Below are 20,024 nucleotides of genomic sequence, written 5' to 3'. Positions count from 1 at the left end.
ATTTTCACTTTAATCCGTCTATGTCCTTTTCAACCCCCAAAACAAGCCCCAAAAGAAGCGCGACCATCCGCTTACAATAAGCGGACATGGCAGTTGCCAGGTTCAGCGAGAGAAACAACAAAACCACGGCGTCCTCTAACATTAGTCAACCCAGTACAATGCTCGGTGCAGATAAACACTTGTTGAACCAAACAGTGCGTCAAATGAATGTCTATTTACTGCTAGTAAAACAGTCAAATTACAACAGCATCTCCTTCTAGAGTTAAACTCATGTTACTCTATACTGAGTCAAAGCCACGTTGTTTGCCATTGTCTCAGTAAAGTCCACCAACATATAAAATATCATTGTTCTGTCTCCTGTACTATGTCTACTGGTCTTGTATGGTATTAATACAACCGTTTTTGTATGGATAGTTATATCACCACTTTTAACAGCCTGCTCAGGGACTACAGATGAAAGCTAGCTTCTGGCTAACTCTGGTTCATTACACGGATGTGAAAACCAACATGTTGATTAATGTGCACTGTGTCCCTGGTAAATACATAAACATGATAGCAACACTGTTGATAATGTAATCATTTAAACGTCATTGCCATGCAGAAGTTGTAGGCATACATTTATGCTGGTTAGCCTAGGTTGTTTTAACCCAGTTTCAGAGGCTGCTTCAAGTTAGTTTTAGCAGATCTACAAGCTCAATTTTAACAGACAAGATATAACAAATGCAATGTTGATTAAAAGCTGCATTCTGCGTTGTATAATGAATTGTTATGGACAGGTCGATTGTGACATAAGTTTAAGAAAACAAACCATTACCCAAGACAGAGTCCTGGGGCCTGAAACAAACGTAATCTGGCGTTTGCACTTAATTAATTTAAGGCCCGTACATGTACATAAACGTTCAAATTTCAAATATAAAGTTCTTACCTCATGGCCACGGATGTGAAAATTCTGTTCGAGCCCTCAGAAGTAACCGTATCTTCAGTATTGTTCAATAAAAATCATTTTAATCCGATCGGTGGCCATTTTCTCAGCATGTCCGCCATGCTTTCAACTGCATTACCCATCGGTTGGTAGGTGTACTGCACTCTGATAGAGTGTGCCAGCTATGAGCACATTGGCCACCGATGGGATTAAGATGCGTTTTTATTGAACAATACGGAAGATACGGCTACTTCTGAGGGCCCGTACATAATTACAACATCCGTGGCCATGGGGTGAAAACTGTGTCTGAAATCTGAACGTTCATGTAGTCCAAAAAAGGCGGGGGGAAAAAAATAAAGTAATAAAGGCGGGAAAAAAGTATATATCAAGTAATATTACTCACCTCATACAAAAGACGACGAAATGAAAGTAGATCAGTGATATATGAACCGAAATCAAGTAGAACAGTTTCCAATAGTAATGTATCATCGACCGGAGAGACCTAGTATCGAGCGACCTAGCAGCCGCTGTAAACCTTGAGAAATGAGCCCAGCTCTGCATGAGCGGTGGATTTAAGGGGAGGGACTAAACAGCAAGGGCTGTGATTGGTCTGACAAGCAGACATGCGTACATGCGAGAGGGCATCCCCGGGAATGCCCTCTCACTTGTACGCAAGCACAGCCCCCCCCCGCCCACACACACACACACGCTGTTACACGCACGCACATGCGCATGCACCCAAACAACTCTATGACGTGCACACACAAACACGACACAAGCCCCTCCCCCTTCCCCACACACACGCGCGCGCGCGCGCACACACACACACACACACACACACACACACACACACACACACACACACACACACACACACACACACACACACACACACACACACACACACACACACACACACACACACACACACACACACACACACACACACACACACACACACACACACACACACACACTATTACAAGCACGCACATGCGCACGAACCAAAAATAGATACATTTGTTTTCAATGCAAACGTCATTTCACTAATTTAAAAGTTAAAGAGAAGAAGTTAGCGAAATATATAACAGCAATAATAATTATAATATTAATAATAATAATAATAATAATAATAATAATAATAATAGACATACATTGTAATATTTAGTTAACAATGAATATCAATGAATCAATTATATCAATACTGCAATTGTAGAAACACTCTGTTACAAGTACAAGTCTGGTAATGAAAATGTACTTGAGTAAAATTACAAAAGTATCGGCATCAAAATATACTTAAAGTGTGGTAGATTGTTGATAGTATTACATTCTTCTCAGTTAGTAAAGTATGTTTACTAATGGCAGTGGATATGAATGAATATATTAATCTATTATTTGAATAGCTTGAATGCACAACATGGTACGTATGTCTATACATATGAAACACAATGTTATACATTATACCAGGGATCTTCAACAGGGGGTCCTCAGACTACAGGGGGTCCGCCAAATCTTTGTGTGATATGATTTTTCTTTTTTTATATTAACCACTTGAACCCTAGCATCCCTTTTCTGAGAAAAAAAAAAGTATCGGCATCAAAATATACTTAAAGTGTGGTAGATTGTTGATAGTATTACATTCTTCTCAGTTAGTAAAGTATGTTTACTAATCTGAATTACTAATCTGAATCAGAACAGAAAGTCAAGACTAGTGTATAAATTATGTTAACACACATTGTTAGCACACAATCACACACAAACCTGAAAATAAGTATATTTAAAACCAAATCTTATCAGATGGGGGTCTGTGGACAAATACATGTTAATCTGCGGGTCCTTTTGTCGAAGCAGAAGCAGTACTCCCTGTCATCGTCGAGAAGGTGAAGGTGGCAAACGAAGAAGACTACGTCCTCACACTCTATGGGAAATGAAATCACTGAGTCTGAAGGGACAGCAGTTACATAAAGAATCTTTATTTACATTTCTAAAGTTACAATTGTGTCCTTTCACCAGACTCCCATGAACTACCAAAACACAAAGTACAAAATAACGAAAATCATACCAAACATTAAAAACACTTACAATCAGCCCATCGTAACTGAAATAAAGAAAGTACAAATAGTCAAGGGAACCAATAAACTCTTGTGCTCTGCTGGGGTGCTGGGGGGTTATAATTATTTACTTATAGGCCCCTGTGCTCCAGCCTATAGCCCTGCTATGGTGCCACTGTGTATGCTGCCGTGCCCCTGCCCTATAGACAGACCTTGACTGTTGAGGTACTTAATGTTTTGTATTTTGATTTTAAAGTATTTTGATATATAATTATAATGCCTGGTGGGCTAACTGTTGTCTTTTGTTTTATAGGCGCTCCTTAGTTCCATTTCTGTACCCCATTAGTTGGAGGCGACCAGTCGCACTGTGGGGGAGACCTTCTACTGTCCACTACATGCCGTATGTGTGGTTTTGTGTGCACCTAACCCACCTAGTATTGTGTGTAAGTGTGTTTTTTAGTGTTTTTTAGTGTTTGAAGTGTCACTGTACTAACTCCTCCGTCTCTCCCCCCCCCCCCCCCCTAGTCTGACTGTGCCTTTCACTGATATATTTTATTATAGTGCTTTTGATTCGTTTAACTTTTATTTGTGACTTAAATTGTGATTTACCTGTTTAATTAAAGTACTGTATAATAGCATGATAATATTACTGTGGCATTTATAATAAATATTATTGATTACCTTGAGAAGCACGTCTCTGCTCCAGTCAATTACAAACGAACCTGTGTTGTACCTGTGTTATACTTAGTTACTTTAGCACTTTAATTGATTCTTTGGGCGAAACTCCCAAGGTGGCGTAGTCGAAGTTACATGATCTGTTATATTTGTGCCATGGTTACATACAGTATGTAGTATGTAGTAGAGTACTGTATGTAACATGGTTACATACAGTATGTAGTATGTAGTAGACTTAGAGTGTTTGTTCAGTACAAGTTGTCTCTCCAGCTCTTTAGTAGAAGGAAAATAACATTTCAGGTGGGTTGCCAATTTCACCCCATCATGATCAGAGATAGAACCCATTCATCAACTTCAATTGTTTTGTTTCTAAGTTTCAATTTGGTTCTGCTCATTTCTTTGTATCATCACTTCCAATCTTCACTGGTTTCTCCTGCATATAACCTGTGTGAGTTCTGTCTCCCGTTTATTTGGTTTGAAACTCAATTCAAATCTGATTTCTGCGCATCTCCCCGCGGAGACACTCCAAACACTGAATCCACCATGTTTACTTCATCGTATGATGAAACACAGCAGTTCTACAAGCTCACAAGGCGCCGGCGTCTCGCTGCGTTGCGAGCTGGTAGATCTGCTGTTTTCCACCGATGTCTGGAACAAGCGCACAAATCCAATCTGATCACTTTCCAAATAATAATGTGGGCAGTCAGTCCTAAAGATTGCATTTGAGAAACAAATTGGATTTTGCCTGCAGTGTCTGAACAAAGCTTAATATCATCCCCTCAGCCCGCAAAGCACCAGAGCTCGGGCAACGTTTCCTCACATCGGGTCTCTCTTAAAGAGCTTCCAGCTCAGGCCAGGCAACAAAAGGACAATTTGGCAGAGAGAGGGGGGGGGGAGAGGAACAGGGGGGGGGGGGGGGGGGGGAGAGATAAAAGTGAAGCCCCTGAACTACTTTTGGAACCCGTAGTCGTTGTGATTGTTGCCCGGGCTGATTGTGTTTACAGAGCAGAGTATACAAACCCAGCCAGCAGGCCTGGCAACGCCGGCGCAGCGTTGCCAGTTGTGTGCATCCATCATGCGTAATGGTCCGTGGAGGAGGTAGCCAGCATGTGACTAATAGGTCAGATGTGTCCTGTGTGATTCCAAGTGTCCACTTCTTTTCCTAGCATCCTCCTCCGGCCATGCTGTCGGGGCGGAAAGAACTCGTATCTCCCATTATTTTCATGTTTTGAATGTCCTATTTCATCATAGTACAACATATCGGATCTACAAGCTCACAATGTGCAAACTTGTGAGCTTGAAGATCAGCATTTGTTTTCTGTGGTTAACTGTGTCTGTAGGTTTTAAAAGGGTCCCTGGCTATCAAGCCAAATATGCCTTAATGCATTATATTTGTCCTCTATAACTACAAGTTTAAATCTAAAACACCTTCAATATTTTGTTTATTTTGTAAATAGTTAATCTTTCACTCAATAGAGTCAATGCCGTCACACGCTGATGATGTCATTTGTCCATGTGTGGTCTAGCCCTATGGAATGTATCTGAACATAAAGAACAACTTCATATATAAGGTTGAGACCTTTTCTATATAGACTCCCTCTCTCTCTTCTGAAACAGCAAGTGAAGTGGAGTGAAAGGCATGAGTATCCAAAAATACAAACACTCAAGTGAAGTACAGATACTAAAAATGTTTTACCTAACTACTCAAGTAAATGTACTCGGTGTCTGTCCCCCACTGGCCACGTCCACACTGCGGTGAACAATGATCAAGACCCTCGGGCAGGAAGGAAACAAAAGGAAACTGCTAATGAGGGGCCAGCTCAGAACGGCCCCTCCTACATTTATATGTCCAACTAGCCAGGAGTACAGCTTTCATCCTGGGGATTACAATTCTGTCCCATTTCCTCTCTTAATCCGGTCATTAGTCAAGGTTTGTGCGGATGCAGGGCCATTTCTCTAACCGAGGCCTTCTCGGCATGTAAATTAGACGGTGTGTATTGACCAACATTTCAGCGACAAAGATTGGCCTTTTTGTTTTGAAAATGAGATAAATGGAAGCAGGCGTTTTAAAAGCGTCAAAGCGCATTTAACAGCCTCTGTCTATGACACAGAGCACAGGCTATCTCCAAAGTGCCTGGTAATAAAAAAAAAGATTCATGAACCATGTCAATGATATAATTCGTTACCCATGATTTCCAAACCATTTCCACAAGGTCAGCACAGGCAAACCTCCCTGTACAGACACATCCAAATATATGACTTCAGCAGAATGGGAGGTTTTTTACTTTCTTTTTTGACCCTTCCAAAAAAAACCTAGGGAAAACCTTTAAAGGCAGACTAGGTAACTTTGAGCCTACATTTTAAAACAAAAATGTATATATGTGTTACTTTTAATTTCTTTCCCTCGATCAGCCACTATATAATTATGCTGGTGTGTTTTCCTGCAGAAAGACACATCCTTCTGGCTGTTTTTTGGTTTTGTTCCACTGTTGATGCTGACATTCATCCGTTGCAGGGACTGAAAAGTCTGTGGGGGGACGGGGGACGGGGGACGGGGGGACGGAGTGAATGTATCAAAGACCGCAATCACTTTGATACTGTACCTGTCAGAGAGGGGGGAGGGGAGGGGGTGTGTACACACACAGATCTGGTAAGCTACCTAGTCTGCCTTTAACAATATGAAATGTTAGTACTGCTTACTCACTAGTATTCAAGTTTGAAAATACTGTACAACCCTAACCTCCTCAGAACCCTATTCTGAGGAGAACCATGGCCAAAAAATATAACAGATATACAAGCTCACAACGTGTCGCAATGCAGCGCATTGTGAGCTAAGAAAGATATTTTGTATAGAAGGAAACAAGAGGTTAAAAACTATACTTTTGTAGGACTCCATACTTTGTCTGCTCCTTTCCCTCAGTTCCCTCTGCACCAAATCTTTGTTAGTGACTTAATTGTATATCTGTTATTTTCACAGAATTGTCGCCCCCAGAATATGGATACTAAGGTTAAATATGTTTTTATTATGCTCGCAATGAGGCCAGTGGAAATACATAATTCTTGAGACACAAAATGTGTGGTAGGAAAAAAAACAAATGTTAATTGAAATGACCTTAACCCTTTAAGACCGGAACGCATCTCTGTCATTTTTAAATTCCTTTGGCTATTTTTTGGAAAAATCGTGGAAAATTGTGGCTCTTTGAATATATATATTTTTAAAGCAAACATTTGTAACTCAAATCTTTGCTTCTGGGGATTCTTATGTCTTCGGTTTTGAAAAAAACATATGTTGCTATAGTGGTTCTAAAATAAAATATGTATTTGGTCGTGGACCCCCATCTCAAGATATTTTGTTCCAGGGACCCCCAGTAATAATAACAGAAAATGTTTGCTTTAAAAAATATTCACAGATTTGTTAAAAATGTCTCAATTTAAAAAAAAAATAGCAGATACAAGTTCATAGCTATGAGCTTGTATATCTGCTATTTTTTAATAGCCAAATAAATCTCAAAATGACACAACAGATGCGTTCCCGGTCTTAAAGGGTTAATGCTTTGGTGGTGCTGCTTTTACAGTAATTTGTCAGAGGGTGGGTGGATGCGGGGGAGGGTGGGGGTTGAGGGTGGGTGGATGCGGGGGAAGCTCATTTAAGTTCCAAATGTCAAGTAGTATCTCTCTCTCTGCCGCTTGTTGTGAACTCGTCAGGTTACCCACAAGTTGCTTAGTCCTCCTTTACCTCAGCATGGGCAGCCAATCTGAAAATGATAGTAATTTCAATTAATTGGCCATTAGTCTCTATCATTTCCCCATAATTAATCCTGGGACCTGACGTTACCTATTTGAACAAAAGCTCTGTGAGTGTGTGGCGTCTGAGACGACTTCAATAATATGTGACTGTGGTCTCTGATCCTTTTAAGACCAGGAACACATCTGTGTGGCATTTTAAGATTTCTTTGGGCTATTCAAAAATAGCAGATCTACAAGCTCATACACGCTATGAGCTTGTAGGTCTGCTATCTTTTTTATCGTGAAAATGTGTGCAAATCTTTGAATATACATATATATATATTTGACAGCCACTGATATAGCAATGAAACACAAATTATATGAATTTGGCCGCAGACCCACATCTTAAAATATGTTGTTCCAGGGACCCCCAGAAGCAAAGATTTGAGTAAAAAAGTAGATTTTCACAAATGTTCACATTCTTTCAAAAATAGCAGATCTACAAGCTGATAGCGCTATGAGCTTGTACGTATATCTGCTATTTTTGAATTGCCAAAGTATAAAATAATGATTGAAGTGGTTACACAGATCTGCGTTCTCGGTTTGAAGGGGTTATGCCTGCAGCTTCTAACTCCCTTTCTGAAATTGTCTCTCTCTCTCTTACAGTTTGTCTCTCTCTCCGTCTCTGTCATTCACTCCTATGGTCCCTCTTTCTTTCTCTCTCTCTCTCTCTCTCTCTCTCTCTCTCTCTCTCATGGTTGTTCTGGGGGAGATAAGCAGACTGTGAGCTATGAGTATGCAGGACCTGTTGTTTAGAATGTGAATACGACTCCTGCTGTTATTGATTCTGTCCGGGAGATGAGATGAGTCCTCTGGGTTTTTATCATGTTTATGCACGGGGATGCTGATGCTTGCTAAGTGGAAAAGAGACAATAAATCAATTGGCAAGGTGGGGGGGGAGGGGGGGGGGGTGGCGTTCTGCAGAGCATCCCGAATTGTTTTCAAATCTCTGTTTGATGCTCTTTTAGGACCCAAAGTGACCCCCCCCCCCACTTTCTTCTGTTGTTGTTTTTTCCGTTTTCTTTTTTTTTTTTTTTTTTCCTCAGAGCAATTCAAGCCGATCTACAGTCACACGGTGTGAGCCTGGACATCGGCTATTTTTGAGAAAGCTTGAAAAATCTTCAGGGTTTTATTTAACACGGGGGGGGGGGGGGGGTCACTGGCACAAAATCAGTACAGATGGGGGGGGGGGGGGGGGTCCGTGGCCAAATGCACAGTGGTGGGGAAAGTACTCACATTTTTTACTTAAATAAAAGTATCAATACTGCAATTTAGAAATACTCTCTTACAAGTAAAAGTCAGGAAAGAACAAAAGTATTGGTATCAAAAGGTACTTAAAGTACTAAAAGTAGAACATATACTCATTATGCAGAATGTCCCATTACGTATAAAATGTTTTAAAATGCATCGCAACGCATTGAGCCTGTTGATCTGCTATTTTCGAAAGGCCGAAATGTATATGTGAAGTGATTACTGTACTGTTTTGTAATAATACTCAAAATTATACAAAGTATCTAGTAATGAAAGTGTTCAAATAATTGTAGTGGAGTAAAAGTATAAGTATTGAAAATTGGAAATAATCCAAGTACCTCAAGATTGAAGTGCAGTACTTGAGTAAATGGACTTAGTTACTCTGCACCAGTGCAAATGCACATCAATTTGTTCCTCCAACTGTTGAAGAGAGTGGAGGAGTTATGTATGAGGAACACGCTCACTGGAACATCATGTTCAACATAAGGGTTGTTCTTTTTCACATTGGTAAAAGATGGTAAAAGTAATATGTCGGTCAGTGACTAAATGGGATCCATTTAGTCACCCATTTAGTGGGATTGTCTTATGGCAAATGTGTTAAAATCCTTGTATTTCTTAAATCTATCAGGTTTGTTAAAAGGTTTGCATTAGTGAGGAGTCTGAGACTAATTATATGAAGATGGATTAAAAATGGGTTGAAAATGGGTGTAGCACTATTCAAAGCAGGCGTTACAAAGTGCTGCACAACAATTGGAACAAATGCATGAGATATTTAAAGTAAAACATACAATTAGATTACGCAATAATTCATTCATTATGTTAACCTGGTCAGTCCAACTGCAGATGGCAAGATTTATTTGTCTTCATTACATTTTTAATTTGATTTGATCTTACACTTACAGTACCTACAGTATAACTGTCTTTTCTTTCATGCCTACAGCCGTGCTGTGCTGACACCTGAATGACACCAAGGAGATGAACATTGTTCCGCCTGTCCGTCCATTCACCAGTAATGGATTTATTCTGTAAGACTTTTGGCTCCAGAGCATGGCTATCCATTTTTTTTAGCACACACCTTTTGCGCCTATAGCATACACAGTACTGCTCTGGCTTTTTAAATAAAGTTCTTTTTAACCATCAACCGTACAGAAGGTCAAGGTTGGGTTTGCAACAGTGGTCCAGAATTGGACCAGAATTGGAAGAATAACAAGTAGAAAGTACTCTTCCTGAAGAAACAGTGTGGGATCGCTAGGAATGTGTTAAAGGTTTTAAAGGCTTTAATGGTTTTAAAAGTTTAAGGTTCTAAAGGTTTTAAAGCTTTAAGATCTACATGTAGACCAAACATGTAGATGTTTGGTCTACATAAGTGGCAAATAATTAAAGGTAGGGTAAGTGATTTTCCTGTTAGATTAAGCGTTAAATAGCTCTATATTCTGATTGTAATATAATTATTATAATTATATTACTTAATTATATAATTATTATATATTGTAATAATTTAAAGGTTTTAAAGGTTAAAAGTTCTTAAGGTCTAAGGTATTTTTAACAATTAAAAGTGAAATATCTCTAAAATTACAAATAAAATTACATTGTTTTTAAAATTTCTAAACTTAGTTCAGGCAATCTGATTAAAATAATAATGTCAGAAAATGAAGGGAAACAAAAGGCAGACTTTACTAAGTCAGAGTCAAGCTTTACAAAATGTAAGTTGTTAAAAATGAAAAAAGTTGGACTATTAGATCTGTGGACACATTTACAATACATTATATAGATATATTATTTTTAAGTTGTAAATATAATATTTTTCATGGGGGGCCCTGACATCCTGGCATCTTTTCACATTGAGGTCCACTGCCAAATACAAGCTGAATGGATATAGTGACTGACTAGAGAGCGGAAGAAGCAGGTTCAAGGCTCATTCAAGGCTCAACCACAGCAGCAAGTCAGGGTGTCCCTAAGGAAAACATTTCTAACTGCTCCTCTGAGGGCAAACATCAACTGGATAAAGCTGCATTTTCCCAAAGGAACATATAGGTAAATATTATTAGGAGTGAAATGGTTGTTTTTTCACCCCAACTGCACAGGACAGCAGTTTTATATCTGTTTACATGTATGTTATTTTCAGTGATGGAGACAAACCGCACAGACATTCACTGTACTTTACTACATTTTGTAAACTTATGACTCTGTATGGTAGTCTGACTTAAACAAACAAATAATAATAACTTAGTATAGTCTGCCTTTTGTTTCCTTTCATTTTCTGACATTATTATTTTAATCAGATTGCCAGAACTGAGTGGTCAGGGAGCCTGCCTGGTGAACCAGCGGTCCAGGATATCCTGGGAACCTTAGAATGATTTGAGGTCAAAGTGCAGAGGACACATTTCACATATGTGCATAACAGTATATACTTAGCGAGCACACTGATGTTATTGCCACTACTTATTCCGCCCGTTTTTGGACGCCTAAATAGTCCTTCATACTTTTGGCTACAAACTCGTTCCTTTAAAGGTTTAAAGTTTAAAGGTTTAAAGGTCTAAGGGTAGCCGATATGTCCTAAGTAGGCTGAACGCTGTAGAGTTGGAATGGAGTTTCTAGCTAAAAGTATGAAGGACTAGTTAGGGGTCAAAAAACGGGCGGAATAAGTATATAACTAGAAAATGTGAGCACAAGTCTCCGCCAGCAAATATTGGAATTTATTCCAAGATTGGAACTTTGATGATAGGCGTTGCGCCTTTGCTTCTTCAGTTTGCATAATAAGAGTTAGTTGCACTGTGACTGGAAAGTACTGTTCTTAATTAATCCTGTCTAAGCTATTTATATTACGTATTATATATTGTGATGACACCAGTGTGTCTACATAATGTATTGCTCCGCCATTTCTCAGCCATTTCGTGATTATTCCTGTCTTACCTCACTTTGAAAGAGACACAGACTCTTTCAAAGTGACACATCTATTTATAGGCCGCTATACGTCATGCGTCTCACTAGCCAATCAGAGCACACTCTTTCAACGTATTGTCACATGTCACGTGAGGCTTGACCAATGTTAGCTTGGCCGAGGGGGGGGGGGGGACGGAAAGTGAAAACATAGTCTCCTGGCGGAGACAATAAATAGTGGCAATAACATTAGTGTGATCTCTAAGCACATATACCGGTATGTGCACATACATGAAATGTGTCCTCTGCACTTTAACAACTAGCAGCATTAACCTGACCTGGAATCGTAGGTTGACAAAATGAATAACTATTCCACAGACTGGATGCCATGTATCAATATGGATACTAGATTACCAAAAAAAAAAGGAAAAAAACAAAACCAACACCACCACAAAATAACAAATAAACACATTTTAGAATAGATTAGACTAGATAGTGCCTGTCATTGCTAAATATGGTATGCTATAAGATCTCCTACAGAAAGTGACAGCTCCCTAGGTGATACATAGGGAGCCGACTACAGTATTATCCTCCAGAGGATACAGAAGAGATGAAAAATTCACACAAAATCACACGGATGATGGGTTAGCTGCTAGCAACAGAACCATCTGTGCCCAATTGTGGTGCAATAATTTACTACACTCTCTATTATGAAGGCTGGCAGAGCTAATGGCAGCACATTACCATACTACTGCTAGTAGAGCTAATAGCGTTACCATATACTACTGCTTTTCAGGTACAGTATATATGGAGCTGGACACCGACACAGCAGAATGTCCACTGTGTTCTGGAGGATAAATTACACCAGTGGTTCTCAAACTTTTTCATGTCAAGGACCCCCAAAATGATATGTATTTGGCTGCGGACCCCCATGTAAAAATATTTTGTTCCAGGGACCCCCAGAAGCAAAGATTAGAGTTACAAATGTTCAAATTTTCAAGATTTTTCAAAAATAGCAGATCTGCAAGCTCATAGCGCGGCACTCTGTGCCGCGCTATGAGCTTGCAGATCTGCTATTTTTGAATAGCCAAAGTATAACAGGTCATAATTATTCTGATGCTATATTTACACATTTTGCTGGGTACCCCCTAGAACCCCCTCAAGTACCCCTGGGGGTCCCCGGACCCCACTTTGAGAACCAAGGAATTACACAAGCGTTATGCATTTCAACAGACTACTGGGCATAATGGACAGCCACGTCAGGTGGAAAGCTTGTCTGTCCAAGTGACAGGCCTCTCTCTCCTATCCTACACACTGGGGTCAAATTGTCTGATTACTAGTTACTAAAGTGTGTGGGAAAAAAAGAAGAAAGTATGTGTGTGTGTGTGTGTGTATGTGTGTGTGTGTGTGTGTGTGTGTGTGTGTGTGTGTGTGTGTGTGTGTGTGTGTGTGTGTGTGTGTGTGTGTGTGTGCGTGTGCGTGTTCCCAGCAGTGGGGCCCTTCAGGGAGATGGGTGCCATCTGGGGAGGGAGCGTCTTTCTGGCAGTGAAGTGACAATTTAAGTACTTTTAAGACCTTTTTAATACCTTAAAAAACAAACCTGTTCAAACATTGTGAAAATAGCCGATCTACAAGCTCACAACGCCTCTTGTAGATCGGCTATTCTCACAATATTTATCTGTGCAAGTCAAACTAAATGTAATGCCAACAATAAAGTGCTCGTCAGGGTGGGGGGTCCCCAGTTCAAATGAAAAGGTTGTGAACCACTACCACTACAGTACTGATTACTGACACTGACCTTTGTACTATTTCAGAACTCATTTAGACTTTTAACTTGCAATGGGCCTTTAATAGATACCACAAAGACTGGTCTAATAGATACCCTACACCACAGAGACTGGTCTAATAGATACCCTACACCACAAAGACTGGTCTAATAGATACCCTACACCATGTACCTGTCAAACTACTTCACAAACGTCAATGAAGTCCACAATCACAACACCAGAGGGAGCTCCACTAATCATGTTCAACCCAGATTTGGCAAAGACATTTGTTCTACTGCTATGGAACCAACAGTCATAAAGGAGTGTAAATCCCTATTCTCCTTCAGAACCGCTCTAAAAGAGCACTTAAAGGTGGAATTAGAAACTGGCCAGTGTAAAGGTCAAAGCCCAGCCCCAGTATATTCAAACTGTGATGTTTAGTAGTGTATATTTGTCTGTCATTGAATGTTTTGATACAAAGGACCAAAGCCATAGTGCTTTCTTGGGTTTAAAATCAATTCAATCAATCAAGGACTATTTAGTTTAATACAACATTTTCAACTATGTTGCAAGCATTGAGCCATGCCCTCAATACCTTCATATCTGACTAAATACCTTTAAAAACACCCACAGCCTCATCACTAGAGGGAGCGACAACAACGCTCTGGTACTGTGCAAGAGGAATCTGGATGGGACACTCATAACACAATAATGGGACAGACAAGAATTCAGTTTCCAGTATGAGAGAGTTTAAAAGTATTAATACAGTGGCGCGAACATGCATGTCTCAATGGGACATGGGACATGCAGGCTGACTCAATTTAGGCCGTCTCTTGCATCCCCTTAAGCAGGTTTCTACAACACACGCCCTCAGGGTGGGGTGTAACACAAATTATTTCAAGGCATTGATCTAGCTTCAACGGATACTTTCACAGTCATGAACTCTTTGTTCAACTCAGATTTGACACCTTCATTAACACACGACACAAGAAGACGGCGAGAACAGAGGATCACACACAGTCTCAATAAAAAAGACAAGTCATTATGTTTGGTTGCGGTGGTCGGGTGTTGCGCTCTGAAAATAGCAGATCTACAAGCTCGCAACGCGTCACGCTGCAACGCGTTGTGAGCTTGTAGATTAGCTATTTTCATCATGCAAACAAGTGTAAAATCAGCCATTACAACGCCATCAAGGCACCGCCAAATTATAATCGACTAAATTAACTGTAGATTTAGTCGACTATAATCTTATGATATTTAGTCGACATTTCAGATGACTAAAATATGACTAAAACTAAATGGAATGTTATTCAAAAGACTATGACTAAAACTAAATCAAAATTTGCTGTCAAAATCAACACTGCCCTCCAGGTACTATGACTGTGTAGTACAATATATATATATATATATATATATATATATATATATATAGTTTAACAGTGACACTTGCACTACACAGTAAAACATCTCTCTGACTGACTTGCTTTTGCTCCTGCAAGTGGGGCTTCACTGCAGAGGACGAGAGAGAGAGAGAGAGAGAGAGAGAGAGAGAGAGAGAGCTCGTAGCAGCAGAGCCAGTATCTGGTGGCATCATCAAAATGTCGTCAGATGGGGGGGCCGGGGAGCAGGAGGAGGAGGACTGGCAGATCCGGTGCGGATAGCAGCACACAGAGATGACAAAAGGCACAGGGCAGGGGCGGGCGAGAGAGAGAGAGAGAGAGAGAGAGAGAGAGAGAGAGAGAGAGAGAGCACAGCCAGCTCCATGCGGTTGCCATGGTGAGGGAAGAAGAGGTGAAGTGCAGAAGGGATGGAGAGACAGAGTGTTGTAGAAGAGAGAGAAAGAGGCAGAATGACCATTCAGTGGATGACGGTGCTGATGCTGTGGCCTGTACTCGTACTCAGGTAATGAATGCACTTGGCCTTCCTGCACACACTGAGGAGGTAATAAGTCCCACCTCCTCCCCGTCATCTGTTCTCCTTTAAACAGCAGGTAAGAATGCCCCACCCCCGCTGATTGACTCGTCAGGTCAGTGAACCCTGGAGAACACAATAGCTCTGTTTGTTTGGTTGGTCGTGTCCTTGGCTTCAGGCAGCACTACCACGAGGCAGCTGGTGGGCAAAGTATTGGCGAAGAAATGAGGTGTAGAGAGACAGGGAAAAGAGGAGAAGGCAGAGGATCAACCAAGTACAGGCCTATAGCTGTTCAGTGGTTAGCATTATGCCACTCGTCTGTTTTTTTTTGTGTAGCATAAGTTCTTATGAAACCGTTACTGTCGGGTAGAAACCTCTCATCTCCTCTAACATTATAATAAAGGATCATTTTTGGGATATACAGTACAAGGTTTCCAGGAAACACAAGAGCCTGTTCAAGGACGCTCTAACGGAGGACAAGCCGGCCCACATTCAACCGATAAAAGACACTCCAGGTGGAAATAAGCCCCCTTTATTTGATATCGATTTACATTTTATATAAAAATTACTTACATTTAATACATTTTCTTCAAAATACAAGCAGCCAAACAACATACAAATCAAATACAAAATTATAAAATTCCTTATATCTATTGTCTTCCTTTTTCTGAAAGTAACAGATGTGTTTTTATAATAACTCTCTAAATAACCTTTTTTTAATATTTTGTCGTCGTGGTAGACCGTCTCCTCGTCTACGTTCTTTAAACTGTCCTGTTGACATACGAGACCTATAGAAAAATATGGTGTACAGTATCTGTCGTGTTCAGTATACAGTACAGGATCTGGAATTTCTCATCGACAAACATTCAAGGTGAGTTTTTCAAATCTCTTTCACCAAAAGCACAAGTTTAAGCGGGATTATACTGTGTGTGTGTGTGTGTCTGGAAAAAAATCTCCACCTTTCCGTTTTGTAGCGGAGCGAATGAAGACGTCGGGTTGAAATAAATGGACATGGACAGTGCACTGGGGCTGGCCAACTAAAATAACATACATGTAGGTCAATTGCTTAACTGAAAAGCAGATTTTCTTTGATCATTAATTTCTTATTATATCAACAAATCGAGATGAAAAAAAAAATACAGATTCTGTTTGTAATAGCGAAAATCTACAAGCTCACAACGCGCACGATGCAACGTGTTGTGAGCTTGTAGATCTGCTACTTTCACTATTTCTATTAGTCCATTGATTGTAATCGAGGGGAGAGTTTGAGATAATCGAGATATTGATTTGTCGTCATATCACTCAGCCCTACAGTGCACACATAACGTGGGACACAGGCGAGACAGAAGTGGTATGGTTATTACTAAACACTGTGAAGAACACTGGGACATGGTGAGACAGAAGTGGTATGGTTATTACTAAACACTGTGAAGAACACCGTGACATGGTGAGACAGAAGTGGTATGGTTATTACTAAACACTGTGAAGAACACCGGGACATGGTGAGACAGAAGTGGTATGGTTATTACTAAACACTGTGAAGAACACCGGGACATGGTGAGACAGAAGTGGTATGGTTATTACTAAAACACTGTGAAGAACACCGGGACATGGTGAGACAGAAGTGGTATGGTTATTACTAAAACACTGTGAAGAACACTGGGACATGGTGAGACAGAAGTGGTATGGTTATTACTAAAACACTGTGAAGAACACCGGGACATGGTGAGACAGAAGTGGTATGGTTATTACTAAACACTGTGAAGAACACTGGGACATGGTGAGACAGAAGTGGTATGGTTATTACTAAAACACTGTGAAGAACACCGGGACATGGTGACTTTCACTCCACCTTCTGTCAAAGTTGACGCACTGTGACCCCGAGACAAAGAATTAAAAAACAAAACAAAATTGTTCAGTTATGAAGCTCTGACATGATCTAAACATCACATAACATGAACATGTGCAAATTAACTGCCTGCCCCATCAGAAACAAACCATGGAACTCATCGTTTTTTAAGACACAACGTTCGTTCGCTCATGAAAAACACAGTCAAGCCTGTGTTCATCGACCTCGGCAGAAGAGCCCGCCGCTCATTGCACTTCAACTATAGACACGTACTGGTAACAGATACAAATGTGAGCGCATGTGTCTGAGGGCCTTTGTGTCCACCAAGGCGTTTTTCTAACTGAGCACAGCAGTGTACGTTTTCAATGGGCTCTATGCACAGCAGCCATATTGGAAAGAAATTGGGCCCCTTCCTTACTTCCTTCACAGGCGCTACCAATGATACCAATGAAGGCTCTGTTCCATTTAGTGTAGCACAGTGGTTCTCAAACGTTTTAATTTCAAGGACCCCCCAACAACTCTGAGAGTGTACAAATGGAACCAAATGGACCCGCGGGGGTCCATTTGGTTCCATTTGTACACTCTCAGAGTTGCACACCTGTCAGGGCCCATTTGGAACCCCCTCAAGTAACCATGAGGGTCCCTGGACCACACTTTGAGACCCACTGGTGTAGCAGAGTGTTTCCAGTGAGTCAACACCCTGACTCTGTTTGACCAGAATGGAACAGAGCCTTCATTAGCATCATTGGTAACACCTGCGAAAGAAGTAAGGAAGAGGCCCAATTTCTTTCCAATATGGCTGCTGTGCATAGAGCCTGTTGTTTTCAATGGGATTGTGCAGCGCGACGAGGCGCTGAGCGTCTATGCTGCGCTACGGCATTCATGTCTGCCGTTTTTATGTGGTCACACATAAAAGAGTTGAAATTGTGTGTCAACTCTCGAGCGTTTTTAGAAGTGCGCCTTGCGTTTTGAGCTCGGGGGGGAGAGAGAGAAAAAAAAACGCTTTTGGTGGACACACGGCCTTAAGGGTTTAAAGTTTAAACAGTGCACAAGTGTGTACTCTGGTGTTAATAAAGTTTTTGCAAGTCAGCAGCTTTTTACTTTAATGTCGCACGGTATATAGTGCTGTATAACAAATGTCTGACCAAACATTAGAAAGCCAAACAGAAACAAACAAAAAAATAAAAGAAGAAGAGGGATAATAAAAACCGTTCAGCACACAAACAAGGACGTTATGCTGATGCTAAACCAATGAAACCTAAAAACCAAGAAGAGCCTGATACTGTAGGAAGTAGAAAATCCTGTTTTTGTTTGTTTTGTTTTCCTTCACTTTATACATTTGTACACTGTGGTAAAAAAAGGAGTAGAAAGTGTAATTCAGGCTATGCGGCGGTTTCACGAATTGTCCCCTCTAATTTCTTTGGGAGTAGCTCTCTCCTCTCATCAATGTTGATGACCGGCTTCCGACAGTCCTGCCCGTCGAGATAGATCTTTGCGTACACCGGGTTGGAGTAGTTCATGGGCTGCTCACCGTGTAGAGAGAGAGAGTCACCGTGTAGAGAAAGAGAGAGAGAGAGAGAAACAAAGAGGGTGGAAGGAAAGAGGAAAGACTTTAATCTCTTGGCCCGTGGCTTTAGAAACACAGCAATAATTCACCAGGAGTGCACACTGCAATTATCAAGCGCTTGTTGTTGTGCTCTGTGCCGAAGAATAACATTACTTTGTCACGGACAGGTAAACAAACAGGAAGGGAAAGTCTAACAGTAAAGCAATGCAGACAGTAAAGCAAAGAAGGAGGAGCAGAAGGAGAATGACTCATGCATATTAGTGGAAGTTATTAATTACCCAGAGCGCACTGCTGTTTCCTCTACTGTACATCCTATCCGATATTCTATATCGTTGCTGTCGGGACAGGAACCTCTTATCTCTATATTGTAACCGTTGTTTTTTTGTTTTGGTTTTAATTAATCCATTAAGAGCGGTAACGCATCTGTGTCATTTTAAGATTTCTTTGGCTATTCAAAAATAGCAGATCTACAAACTCATAGTGCGGCAAAATGTGTGCAATTTGGCCTATTCTACAAATGTCTAAATCATAACAGTTTTTAAAAAAAAAACTATGTTGCTAATATCTTTGCATGTCAAGGACCCCCAAAATGATATGAATTTGGCCGCGGACCCCCATCTCAAAATATGTTGTTCCAGGGACCCCCCAGAAGCAAAGATTTGAGTTACAAAATTAATGTTGGCTTTAAAAAATATATATATTCAAAGATGTGCACACATTTTCATGATTTTTCAACAAAAAAGGCAGATCTACAAGCTCATAGTGCGGCACTCGGTGCTGCGCTATGAGCTTGTAGATCTGCTATTTTTTGAATAGCCAAAGAAATCTAAAAAATGACACAGATGCGTTCCCGGTCGTAATGGGTTTAATGTGTCACACACCCTACGGCAACGACATAATCCTGGCTATTACGGGGAAATTGGGCTTTTGTCCAAATAATAATAATAATAATAATGGTGGAATGCATTGTTAAGGTTCAAGTTTGGTATGAATTCACCTGTCCAGGAATAGCCTCCTTGCTGGGCACTGCGTGTATGCCCAGCTGGGCGCGGGGATCAGTGGATTTTACGCACCAGCCCTGTAAACAAAACAAGTAACGGCCGCTTACAGTTTGCAGATAGCTGCAAAAAAAAAAACAGTGAGCCCCAACGGCCACGCATGGCAGCACGCGGTTTTCTTTTCTTTTTTTTTTACAAATGAGCTGCATGCCTGGTGGTGTTTATGATTTCATTTTCATCTCATCTTCAGATCCGTTTTTTTTTTTAAATCTACAGCTGCCAAAAGATGAATCTATTCGCAAGAGTATAGCGGAGTGCAGAAGACTTGTTAGGTTTGGAGGCATACATACACACATACGTACATACAC

At 40.6% G+C, this 20,024-nt stretch overlaps 1 protein-coding gene and 1 long non-coding RNA gene across 2 annotated transcripts in view; both read right to left on the bottom strand.

The window, feature by feature from the left end:
• Positions 1-15,758: 15,758 nt before the first annotated feature.
• LOC311064787 lies at positions 15,759-17,563 on the bottom strand. Its single transcript, XR_014602752.1, has 2 exons — positions 17,050-17,563; positions 15,759-16,993 (listed from the first exon to the last, which is right to left on the bottom strand). It is a non-coding gene; the product is annotated as an uncharacterized lncRNA (long non-coding RNA).
• Positions 17,564-17,690: 127 nt separating this feature from the next.
• lrp1bb (low density lipoprotein receptor-related protein 1Bb) overlaps positions 17,691-20,024 on the bottom strand; it is a 597,729-nt gene continuing 595,395 nt past the window's right edge. Inside the window, exons 86-87 of the mRNA XM_084084305.1 lie at positions 19,656-19,736; positions 17,691-18,614 (exon numbers count right to left, since the gene is read on the bottom strand). Of these exons, the coding sequence (XP_083940431.1) occupies positions 18,474-18,614; positions 19,656-19,736 (222 nt within the window). The 3' untranslated portion in view covers positions 17,691-18,473. The remainder of the gene's footprint in view (positions 18,615-19,655; positions 19,737-20,024) is intronic.

This window comes from Gymnoscopelus microlampas, assembly GCF_963454915.1.
Source record: "Gymnoscopelus microlampas genome assembly, chromosome: 17".
NCBI classification, from domain to species: Eukaryota; Metazoa; Chordata; class Actinopteri; order Myctophiformes; family Myctophidae; genus Gymnoscopelus; species Gymnoscopelus microlampas.
This window is presented reverse-complemented; position numbering and strand designations above follow the sequence as displayed.